This window comes from Columba livia, chromosome 4 (genome assembly GCF_036013475.1).
Source record: "Columba livia isolate bColLiv1 breed racing homer chromosome 4, bColLiv1.pat.W.v2, whole genome shotgun sequence".
In the NCBI taxonomy this organism is placed as follows: domain Eukaryota; kingdom Metazoa; phylum Chordata; class Aves; order Columbiformes; family Columbidae; genus Columba; species Columba livia.
The window spans coordinates 657,269-668,935 of record NC_088605.1 but is presented as its reverse complement, the minus strand read 5'-3'; the positions used below and the strand labels follow the sequence as shown (position 1 = coordinate 668,935).

At 63.6% G+C, this 11,667-nt stretch overlaps 1 protein-coding gene across 5 annotated transcripts; it reads right to left on the bottom strand.

Moving 5' to 3' along the window:
* Nucleotides 1–4,968: 4,968 nt before the first annotated feature.
* LOC102088590 (shootin-1) lies at nucleotides 4,969–11,120 on the bottom strand. 5 transcript variants are annotated; one of them, XM_065060121.1, is made up of 15 exons: nucleotides 10,796–11,120; nucleotides 10,411–10,484; nucleotides 10,158–10,221; nucleotides 9,871–9,965; nucleotides 9,601–9,736; nucleotides 8,892–8,989; nucleotides 8,573–8,654; nucleotides 7,992–8,116; nucleotides 7,210–7,426; nucleotides 7,016–7,133; nucleotides 6,310–6,359; nucleotides 5,822–5,931; nucleotides 5,658–5,699; nucleotides 5,398–5,545; nucleotides 4,969–5,205 (listed from the first exon to the last, which is right to left on the bottom strand). In XM_065060121.1, exons 1-15 carry the CDS (start codon nucleotides 10,830–10,832, stop codon nucleotides 5,069–5,071), a joined length of 1,533 nt encoding a protein of 510 aa, XP_064916193.1. In that variant the 5' UTR covers nucleotides 10,833–11,120; the 3' UTR covers nucleotides 4,969–5,068. The 5 variants fall into 5 exon arrangements, with proteins under 5 accessions (XP_064916193.1, XP_064916194.1, XP_064916195.1 ...); XM_065060122.1 differs by having other exon boundaries at nucleotides 7,992–8,086; nucleotides 10,796–11,117; XM_065060123.1 differs by having other exon boundaries at nucleotides 7,210–7,324; nucleotides 10,796–11,112.
* Between the last annotated feature and the right edge of the window lie 547 nt (nucleotides 11,121–11,667).

The following is an 11,667-nucleotide window of genomic DNA, read 5'->3' as shown; positions in this document are numbered from 1 at the left end:
AATACACAGCTGCTGATGGCTCCAGGACGGTGCTGGGGGTTTGGCGACGGTGGCTCGGGGACGGTGCTGGTGGCTCAGGGACGGTGCCGGTGGCTCGGGGACGGTGCTGGGGGCTCGGGGACAGTGCTGGTGGCTCAGGGACGGTGCTGGGGGCTCGGGGACGGTGCTGGGGGCTCGGGGTCGGTGCTGGTGGCTCGGGGACAGTGCTGGTGGCTCGGGGACGGTGCTGGTGGCACAGGGACGGTGCTGGTGGCTCGGGGACTGTGCCAGTGGCTTGGGGACGGTGCTGGTGGCACAGGGACAGTGCTGGTGGCTCGGGGTCGGTGCTGGTGGCACAGGGACAGTGCTGGTGGCTCAGGGACGGTGCTGGGGGCTCGGGGACGGTGCTGGGGGCTCGGGGACGGTGCTGGTGGCACGGGGTCGGTGCTGGTGGCTCAGGGACGGTGCTGGGGGCTTGGGGTCAGTGCTGGTGGCTCAGGGACAGTGCTGGTGGCTTGGGGACGGTGCAGCCAGCGCGATGTGGCTTTGCCGTCCCGCGGGAGCGGAGCCGGGATTGATTTTCATGGGTGTTTGGAGGGTGTAATCAGGGGAGAGAATGCACTCGATACGGCGCGGGCGGCGGCAAAGGGCAGGCGGCCGGGGAATAACCGCGGCATTTCCCGCCGGCGCCGAGCGGGGATGGAAATGCCAGAACCGCCCCGAAAGCCGAACGCGGGGGCAGCGCGGGCTCCGGCCTCCCCGGGCGCTCCGAGCCGGTCCCAGTGGCTCTCGCTGCCTTTCCCAGTCGGAGGATCCGTGGGACGCGCTGACATTCACTCGCCAGCAGCCTCTCCGTGTCTGCTTTCCGCACGGCAGCCCCCGGGTGTCTGGAGAATCGAAGGCTGCGCTGAGAAACGCTCAGAAACGAGAAAGAGGAGCTCCCGGCCTTAAATATTTCAGTGGGAGCCGTCTGCGCCCTGCACAAGGAGGAACAAAACGTGTTGAAACAGAAGCGGCGAGGAGGAGCGTTGGAACACGGGGACCTGTCCCTTGTCCTTGCCCCGGTGCCACCGTCGCGGGTTTTCCGACACCTCCTTGTTCCTTGGGCCGCTCGCTCTGCGCCCACACGGCTCCTGAATTACCGCGAAGGGCAGACGGGCGCCTGGAGAGGGTGCAGAGATCCCCACGCCCCCCCGGCTGCGTTTTTAATGGGGGAAGAACGAACCGCGGGCGCTGGCTCCGGGGTTTGCGCGGCCCCAGCTGCGCGTTCAGCGCCCTGAGTTGTACGATTTGGGATAAAACCTGAACCGTACCATTGATCTGGGATCGAACGTGAGTTGTATGATTTATCTGCGATAACACCCGAGTTGTACGCCTTACCTGTGATAAAACCAGCCCCGGAGGAGAAGGGAACGACCCCGTGGATTCCGCAGCTGGGCCGGGGTGAGGACGCTCGTGTTTGATTCCTCCTGCACACGACGAGGTGGCCAAGCTGGAGAAACCACAATTAAATCAATGCTTCTTGTTGGGTTTTTTGGGATTTAGAAGGATGAGCCGTGGCTTGGAAGCTCCTCGGGATGGGGGGGTTGGTGCGGCAGGGGCTGGGAGCAGCAAAGCTGCCTCTGAACCCCAAATCCCAGCAGTGCTGGCCCCCTGTCTCCCAGTACATCCCAGTACATCCCAGTACATCCCAGTACATCCCGGTACAGCAGTGCTGGTGCCCTGTCTCCCAGTACATCCCAGTACATCCCAGTACAGCAGTGCTGACCCCCTGTCTCCCAGTACATCCCAGTACATCCCGGTAGAGCAGTGCTGGTGCCCTGTCTCCCAGTACATCCCAGTACATCCCAGTACAGCAGTGCTGACCCCCTGTCTCCCAGTACATCCCAGTACATCCCAGTACATCCCAGTACAGCAGTGCTGACCCCCTGTCTCCCAGTACATCCCAGTACATCCCAGTACAGCAGTGCTGACCCCCTGTCTCCCAGTACATCCCAGTACATCCCGGTACAGCAGTGCTGGTGCCCTGTCTCCCAGTACATCCCAGTACATCCCAGTACATCCCAGTACATCCCAGTACATCCCGGTACAGCAGTGCTGGTCCGCTGTCTCCCAGTACATTCCAGTACATCCCAGTACAGCAGTGCTGACCCCCTGTCTCCCAGTACATCCCAGTACATCCCAGTACAGCAGTGCTGGTGCCCTGTCTCCCAGTACATTAGAATTGCAGCCCTGGACTTTAGCAGGGCTAACTTTGGCCTTTTCAAGCAATTGCTGGGGGAAATCCCATGGGCAAGACTGCTTGAAGGAAAAGGGGCCCGAGATAGCTGGGTTGCATTCAGAGATTCCTTCTTCCACGCTCAGGATCAGAGCATCCCCACACGAAGGGAGTCAAGGAAGGGAGCCAGGAGGCCTGTGTGGTTGAACAGGGACCTGTTGGGTATGCTCAAGCAGAAAAGGAGAGTTTACAGGTTGTGGAAGCAGGGGCTGGCCACTTGGGAAGAATATAAGGCTGCTGTTAGAGGATGTAGGAAGGCAGCTGGGATAGCCGAGGCCCCCTAGAATTACAGCTGGTGAGAGGGGTCAAGGACAGCAAAAAGAACTGTTTCAAATACATAGCAGATAAAACTAATACCAGAGGCAATGTAGGCCCACTGATGAACGGGGTGGGTGCCCTGGTGGCAGAAGATACAGAGGAGGCAGAATTACTGAATGCGTTCTTTGTCTCTGTCTACTCTGCTGGAGGCTGTCCTGGGGAGCCCTGTACCCCTGAGAGCCCGGATGAAGCCAGGTCAATGGAGGAGTTTGCTTTAGTCGATGAGGACTGGGTTAGGGAGCAGTTAAATAGTCTGGACATCCATAAATCCACGGGTCCAGATGGGATGCACCCGTGGGTGCTGAGGGAGCCGGCTGAAGTCATTGCTGGACCGCTCTCCATCATCTTTGCCAAGTCTTGGGAAACGGGGGAGGTGCCCGAGGATTGGAGGAAAGCAAATGTCACTGCAGTCTTCAAAAAGGGCAAGAAGGAGGACCCGGGTAATTATAGACCGGTCAGCCTCACCTCTGTCCCTGGGAAAGTAATGGAACAGCTTCTCCTTGGTGCCATCTCAAGGCATATCAAGGATAAGAGGGTTATTAGGGGCAGTCAGCATGGCTTCACCAAGGGTAAGTCGTGCTTGACCAACCTCATAGCCTTTTATGAGAATGTAACAAGGTGGATGGACGATGGCAGAGCGGTGGACTGGTCTACCTTGACTTCAGCAAAGCCTTTGACACAGTCTCCACAGCATCCTCACAGCTCAGTTGAGGAGGTGTGGTCTGGACAATAGAGCAGTGAGGTGGGTTGCAAACTGGCTTAAGGAGAGAAGCCAGAGAGCGGTAGTCAATGGTGCGGAGTCCAGTTGGAGGCCAGTATCCAGTGCAGTGCCTCAGGGGGCAGTACTGGGGCCAATGTTGTTCAATATATTCATTAACGATTTAGACGAGGGAATAGAGTGTACTATCAGCAAGTTTGCTGATGACACCAAGCTGGAGCAGTGGTGACACTGGAGGCTGTGCTGCCATCAGAGACCTGGACAGGCTGGAGAGCTGGGCGGGGAATAACCTGGTGAAATTTAACAAGGGCAAGTGTAGAGTCTTGAATCTGGGCAGGAACAACCCCAGGTTCCAGTATAGGTTGGGAAATTACATATTAGAGAGCAGTGGAGGGGAAAGGGAGCTGGGGGTCCTGGGGACAGCAGGGTGACCATGAGCCAGCACTGGGCCCTTGTGGCCAGGAAGCCAATGGTACCTGGGGTGGGTTAGAAGGGGGTGGTCAGTAGGTCAGAGAGGTTCTCCTGCCCCTCTGCTCTGCCCTGGGGAGACCACACCTGGAATATTGTGTCCAGTTGTGGCCCCTCAGTTCCAGCAGGACAGGGAACTGCTGGAGAGGGTCCAGAGCAGGGCAACAAAGATGCTGAAGGGAGTGGAGCATCTCCCGTGTGAGGAAAGGCTGAGGGAGCTGGGGCTCTTTAGTTTGGAGAAGAGGAGACTGAGGGGTGACCTTATTAATGTTTATAAATATATAAAGGGTGAGTGCCGTGAGGATGGAGCCAGGCTCTTCTCGGTGGCAAACGATGATAGGACAGGGGGTAATGGGATCAAGCTGGAACACAAGAGGTTCCACTTAAATTTGAGAAGCAACTTGTTCCTGGTGAGGGTGGCAGAGCCTGGCCCAGGCTGCCCAGGGGGTTGTGGAGTCTCCTTCTGTGCAGACATTCCAACCCGCCTGGACACCTTCCTGTGTAACCTCATCTGGGTGTTCCTGCTCCATGGGGGGATTGCACTGGGTGAGCTTTCCAGGGCCCTTCCAATCCCAAACATACTGTGATACATCCCAGTACAGCACTGCTGACCCCTGTCCCCCAGTACATCCCAGTACAGCGGTGCTGGTCCCCTGTCTCCCAGTACATCCCAGTATGGCCACTGGTGTTGGCTGGTGAGTTTGCGGCTCAGCTGTACGACACTGTTCCCTTTGGGAAGGTGCCTGACAGCCCCCAAAATGTCCCCATATCAAGGGGGTTCCTGTCCCTGGGTGGGGAACAGCCCCACACGAGGGTCCCCGCGGGGGTCTCCAACTGCACCCCTGGGGTTCCACCCCCCAGTGCCACCGGTTGGGGCTCAGAGCTTTCCTGGGGGCTGCAGGGCTGTGACAGCCCCGATGGGACCGTGTGGGGACAGGGGACACCGCAGCTGATCCTGCCCTGACACAAGTCCCTGTGCCTTTGTTTTGGGGTCTGAGCACTGTTTACCTCCTGAAATGTGGGGGCTCAAGACTGTAAAGGTGACGGGGACACCAGTGTCCCCCTGGCAGGAGGCAAGTGACGTGTGATATGTGTCCCTGCCCAGCTGCCGGGCACCCAAGGGTGACAGTGTGGGTGTCCCGCTCCGGTGCCACCAGCCCTGTCCTGCTGCCACCCCCTCGCCCGCAGACGTGGTGACATGCAGGGACCTGGTGCCACCTGCTTTAATGAAAGCACAAGAGGGTGCGAAGTGCTGGAGATCCAGGGGCAGAGCTGGCAGAGACTGTCCCCATGTCCCCTCCTTGTCCCTACCCCGGCTCCCCCCTGTCCCCAGCCCGGCGGGCGAGGGGTCGCGTCCTGGGGAGGCCGCCGGTCACCCGGGCTCTGAAGGGGGTGTCCCTGTCCCCACTCCCCGGCGATGGGACCGTGCTGATGTCCTTGTCCCCTGCGGAGAGACCGACGGGAGCAGGGTGAAGACCCTGCAGCTTGTCACCGGGCAGGGTGACAGGGGGACCGAGAGCAGCAGTGGGGCTCATGGTGGGACACATGGGTGTCACCTCCATGCCTGGTGACAGTCTCACTCCAGGGGGTTGTCACCCACCCCCGCATGCCCTCCCCGCCAAGCCTGGCTCCGTACCAGGATGAGGCCCCTGCTGGGATCCCGGGGGGCTCGGGGGGGGCTCCCCATGGGCCGCCCGGCGCCGCAGGCCGTTCTCCAGCCGCTGCTCCCCGCGCCGCGTGCCGCTCTGCCGCCCGCCGCGTCCCCTGCCCGTCCTCATGGCCCCCTGGGGACAGCGCACACACCCCCAGGCTGGGGGGCACATCCCAGCCACGCCAGCCCCACATGGGGACAGTGGCACCCAGCCCGGTGTCCCCCCTGGGGACAGGGCAGCTCACCAGGATGCTCTGCAGCTCCAGCACCGCGCTGCGCCGCGCCTCCTGTGCAGGGGACAGGGACGGGGATGTCACAGCTCCCTGGGGATGTCACTGTCCCCAGTCCCCCCGGGGCTCCCTGGGGACATTCCCCATGGGACGGGGTGACCGGACCCCTCCCTGCGCACCTGGCGCGGGGACACCCGCTCCTTGGCGGGTCTCAGGACCACGCCGGCCCTGATCCGCTGCATCATCTCCTGCACCGCCCGGGCTTTGGCATCGTCACCTCCGGCCCTGCCTGGGGGGACATGGAGCTGAGACCCCACACTCGTGTCAGGGGGGCAGCTGCCACCTCCTGCAGCACATGTCCCAGTGTCACCCCTGTCCCAGTGTCACCCCCCAGGGTTCATCTCCCACCCGTACTGGGGACCATCACCAGGCAGGACAGGGGAAAGGAATGGGGGACTGGCAGGGTGCCCCCCACCCCCAATGGGACCTCAGAGTGACACTTTGGGGTGGTGGGAGATGCCTGAACCGGTGCGATGTGGGCAACCCCCCCACCCTGTCCCAGCCCCGTGTCACTGCCAGGGACCCCCATATGGGACCAGGACCCCCCCACGGGACCAGGACCCCCCCACGGGACCAGGACCCCCGGGGTTCAGTGGGGGACACTCACTGCGCTGGGGGTTCGCCAGCCCCCTCCTCTGCCTGAGCGCCGAGAGCGGGCTGGAAGGGACAGGGGGTGAGAGCCCGGCCCAGCCGCCCCCGCCCCCAGAAAGCCCAGGAGGTGCCCAGGGTGTCCCCACCTTCCTGACCCCCTGTCTTGGAGCCAGCACCTCACCCCCTGGCTTGGGGAGAGCCTGGCATAGCTAGAGGATAGCATGGCATATGCTGGGGACAGCTTGGAATGGCTTGGGGACAGCCTGGCATTTCTTGGGGACAGCTTGGAATGGCTTGGGGACAGCCTGGTGTGGCTCAGGGACAGGCAGCCATGGCTTGGGAACAGCCTGGCATGGCTGGGAACAGCCTGAAATTGGTTGGGGACAGCCTGGCATGGCTGGGGACAGCCTGGTGTGGCTGGGGACAGCCTGGTGTGGCTGGGGACAGCCTGGTGTGGCTTGGGGACAGCATGGTGTGGCTTGGGGACAGCATGGTGTGGCTTGGGGACAGCATGGCATGGCTGGGGACAGCCTGGTGTGGCTGCAGCCAGCCTGGCGTGGCTTGGGGCCAGGCTGGTGTGTCTGGGGACAGGCTGGTGTGTCTGGGGACAGGCTGGCACAGCGCTCAGGGGCGGGGGGTTGGGAGCAGAAGGGTTTGCCCCCAGCCCAGCCAATTTACTATGGCAGAGACAGGTGACTGGGATGTCCACTGGTGTCACTTACTCCACGGGGACAGCGGGTGGTGGCAGTGGCGGTGGCGGCGGTGGCACCGGCACAGCCACCTCGTGGCTCTGGCTCTGCGGTGACAAGTCCTTGGCCACCTTCTTCCACAGCAGCATCACTGCAGGGGGACACGGTGACAGGGGCAGGTGTCCCCCGGGGCTGGGGGTGGCCCGCTGGGGGGGTGACAGCCCCACCTTCCTCCCGCAGCTCCCCCAGCCGCCCTTCGGCCTCCTCCAGCCTCTTCCTCAGCTCCAGCTTCTCCTCCTGGGCCGCCGCCAGCGCCGCGCGGGCCACATCCAGCTCCTGGCGCTGCGGGAGGGGGACAGGGGCTGGGGACGGCCCAGGGACAGCGCTGGCCCTGCCAGGGACCCGCGGCTCCTCAGCCCCGTGGACTGGCCACTTGCGGGAAACCTGGAGTGAGTTTCAGGGGAGATTTTGGCTGGGGGGTGCTAGCCCAGGGTGGGGGCTGAGTAGCCCAATTCAGGGGCTGAGAGGGTGCTAGTCCAGCATGAGTGCTGGGTAGCCCAGAGTGGGTGCTATAGGGTGACAGCCCAGTGTGGGACTTGGTAGCCCAGAGTGGGGGCTATGGGGTGCTAGCCCAGTGTGTAGACGGGGTAGCTCAGAGTGGGTGCTATGGGGTGCTATCCCAGTGTGGGGACTTGGTAGCCCCAGTGACAGAGGAAATTCATGGAAAAGCGAATGGGATGGGCACAGAGGGGCCCGATCCCGCTGGCAGCACCCAGGGGAAGCCACCGCCAGCACCGTGTCCCCCCTCTCTGTGCCACCCCCCTTGGGGACAGGTCCTGCCGGGTGTCCCGCAGCCCCAACACCCACCCCAGGGACCGCGAGGGGTGCCCGGAGCATCCTGGCCCTGTCGGCATGGGATGGGGGTTTGCAGCAGAGAGTAACTGCCCCCCTGCTCTGTCACCCCCCCGTGGGTGTCTGCCCCCCCCAGCACCCACGGGTGACCCCGCACCTCGTGGGTGAAGGCTTCGGCGTGCAGGCGCAGGTCCCGCTCCAGCTCTGGCTGCTGCGTCGTGTCCCAGGAATCCTGGGTGACAACCTGGGACACTGCTGGGGACAGCGGGGGCTCGGGGAGGGCTGGTGCCAGCGCCGGGGTGGTGTGTCACCCCGGGGACCGCGGCACAGGGGACATCTGCATCCCAGCAATCCCAGTGCCGCACCATTGCCGTGGCACCGGTGGCACTGGTGGCACTGGGGAGCTGCCAGCCGCTCCTCCACCAGCTCGCCAGGGTGCAGTGACATGGGGACACGGCTGTGGGGACCCAGTGAGCTGGGGACAGGACCATGGGGACACAGCGAGGTGGGGACATGGCCATGGGGACACAGCGAGGTGGGGACAGGACCGTGGGGACACAGCGAGGTGGGCACACGGCCATGCAGACACAGGTGGGGACATGGCCATGAGGACACAGCAAAGTGAGGACACAGCTGTGGGGACACAGTGAGGTGGGGACATGGCCATGGGGACACAGGTGGGGACAGGACCGTGGGGACACAGTGAGGTGGGGACACAGCCATGGGGACCCAACTCACGCCTCCTGGAGGAGCCCGGTGCCCGCTGGCTGGTGGCCAGGGCTTCCTGCAGCTGCTGCCGCTGCCCCCGCTCCTGCTCCAGCTGTGGATGGATGGGACGCCCCCTCAGCTGGGGGGTCCCACTGTGCCACCCCCATTCCCCAGGACGTCAGGGACACAGCGAGGGGCTGTTTTCCCCAAAAATCCTCTCCTGAGCTCAGCGAGGGGCTGCGGGGACGGGCAGGCGGTGGGGAAGGAGGGTGATGAAGGGGGACCCCATGCTGTGCTGGGTGGGGTCCTGTTCAGCTGGGGTGTCCCTGGGGGGTCCCGGGGGGGTAACCTGGTCCTGCAGGTCCTGGTTCTGCTTCCGGAGCTCCTGGACCTGGCTGGTGAGGCCGTTGCGCTGCTCCAGCAGCCCGGAGAGCTGCTTCTGCAGGTCTGAGGGCAACGGGGGGCGCGGGGTGAAAATGGGGGGATGGGGGTGGGAATGGGGAGCGCAGCCCCCCCAGAGCTGGTCACTGAGGACCCCCCACCCGGCTCATCCCTGTCCTGGCCGTGTCACTGGGGTCCTTGTTGGGTGCTGGTTCTCCAGGGTGGGTGACCCAGAGGGACATGGATGTGGCGATGAGGGGGGGGATCAGGGAGTGACCCCCAGGTTGCTCAACACCCTGATCCCTGCCCAAAGCTGCCCCAGCACCCCGCAAGGGACAGCGTCCCCTGAACAGTGGGTGGCTGGGGACACCACGGGGTTCACCCCCCACAGGATATGTCCCCCAGACCCCCCGGTACCAACAGGAGCCTCAGGCTGCGAACACAACCACAACTGGAAAAAGCGGATGGGAAAGGGAGAAGCGGGACTTCCATTTCACCTTTTTCGGTTTTAGAATCATTTTCTCCTTGTTTCCCCAGAACAAGACCCAGGCACAGCCTAAAACCGCAGGGCCAGGCTAAGCCGGGCTTAGGGGACACCGGGACCAGGCGGCTGGGCTGGGGCAGGAGCTTTGCCTCTGCCTTTGCTGGTTTTAGCTGGAGCCCCCGGCCCAACTCACCCTGGAGCTGCTGCCCGTAGTGCGGGTCGGGGTCCCCCTCGGGGGGCTGCTCCTGGGGGGGCTGCTCCTGGGGCAGGGCCGGGGGGGCCAGCGGGGCCAGGCTGAGCCGCTTCAGCTCCTGGTTCTCCTGCTTCACCTGAGGTGGGATGGAGACCCCCCCAGCACCGCGGTTTCCCCTGCACCCCCCGAGCGGGTGTGCTGAGGGGATGCACCGGCACCCTTGGACCCGCAGGGAGGGGCTGGGGGCTCTGGGGACGTTGCCCCCCGTACCTGTGCGGCGTAGGCTTCGGCACGCTGCCGGCACGTCCTCTCCATCTCAAACTCCGTCTCCAGAGCCGAGAGCTCGCCCAGCAGCACCTGGGATGCTGGTGGCACCAGGGGACACGCTCAGGGAACCCGGTGATGGGGGGTCCCGGCTGTCACCCCCACCAAGCCACCGCAGAGCCATCCCAGGCTGGGGACAGCACCCGGCTCTGCACCGCGGCACATCACCATCCCACTGTCCCTGTCATGGCCAGCGGCAGCCCCGAGTGACACCACGATGGGACCGGGCTCACCTTGCTCCAGCTCCAGCAGCCACTGCTCCACGTCACCCACCTCCCGGCCGAGGGACAGGGGCTCCTGGGGGACAGACACATGTGGCACTGTCCTGGTGAGCTGTGTCCCAGCTGGGGACACTGTGACCGCGACACCGCAGTGTCACAGCACACAGCCCTGGCTGGAGGGGGGACATGGGGGGACCAGCTCTTTGTCACCTCGGAGTTGCATGGGGAGGATGAATAAAAGAGAAAAGGAGGCTGTGGGTGGTACCTGCACCACGGCCACCTCTTCTTCGTCTTCATCTTCATCCTCCTCCTCCTCGCTGCCTCCCGGCTCCAGGATGGCTGCAGGGAGCCAAAACCATGACAGAATGTCACCCAGCTGTGCCCTCACTGGGTGTGGGGGACATTGGGGTGACACGGGGGGCTGGACAGTCCCTGGCACCACCAGGGTCCCCCCGTTGAGCCAACCCCGTGGCACTGGGGTGACTGGTCTGGGGGACGCGGGCTGGTTTCACCCCCCACAAACCATCAGGTTCAGCCGGTGGCGTCCAGAGGCCACAGTGACAGTCACAGGGGACACCCCCGCCACATGTGTGGGGACACCTGCTGCGTGTGAGCCCATTGCGTCCCCAAATCCGCACAGGAGACCTTACCTGTGAGCTGCTCGGCGCTGTCCCCACCCCAGTCCATGGCAGTGGGGCTGGTGGCACCAGCACCCTGAGATCGGCAGGAACCCTGTCCCTGCCCCAGCGCTCACCTCGTCCTCGTCCCCGTCCCCGTCCTCGTCCTCCCCACCCTCTGTGGGGAAGTGAAACTGTCGTGTCACACGCGGGCTCAGTGGCTGCAGCCCCAGCACCGGCTACGGGGCGGGATCAGCACCCCAGTCCGGGCAGTGACTGAGCCCTTGGTGGGCATGCAAAGCCTGACCTGGCTGAGCTCCTGGTGGGGATGCAAAGCCTGACCTGGCTGAGCTCTTGGTGGGGATGCAAAGCCTGACCTGGCTGAGCTCTTGGTGGGCATGCAAAGCCTGACCTGGCTGAGGCCTTCATGGGGATGCAAAGCCTGACCTGGCTGAGCTCCTGGTGGGGATGCAAAGCCTGACCTGGCTGAGCTCTTGGTGGGGATGCAAAGCCTGACCTGGCTGAGCTCTTGGTGGGGTTGCAAAGCCTGACCTGGCTGAGGCCTTCGTGGGGATGCAAAGCCTGAGCTGGCTGAGCTCTTGGTGGGCATGTAAAGCCTGACCTGGCTGAGCTCTAGTCAGGATGCAAAGCCTGACCTGGCTGAGCTCCTGGTGGGCATGCAAAGCCTGGCCTGGCTGAGCTCTTGGTGGGGATGCAAAGCCTGACCTGGCTGAGCTCTTGGTGGGCATGCAAAGCTGCTGAGCCCTCAGCAGGGATGCAAAGCTGGACCTATCTGAGCCCTCGGCGGGGATGCAAAGCCAGACTTAGCTGAGCAGGCTGGCCTTACCGCAGGGCTGCGAGGGGAGAAGTGCCGGTGCAACAGCCACCAGGAACCGAAACTCGCT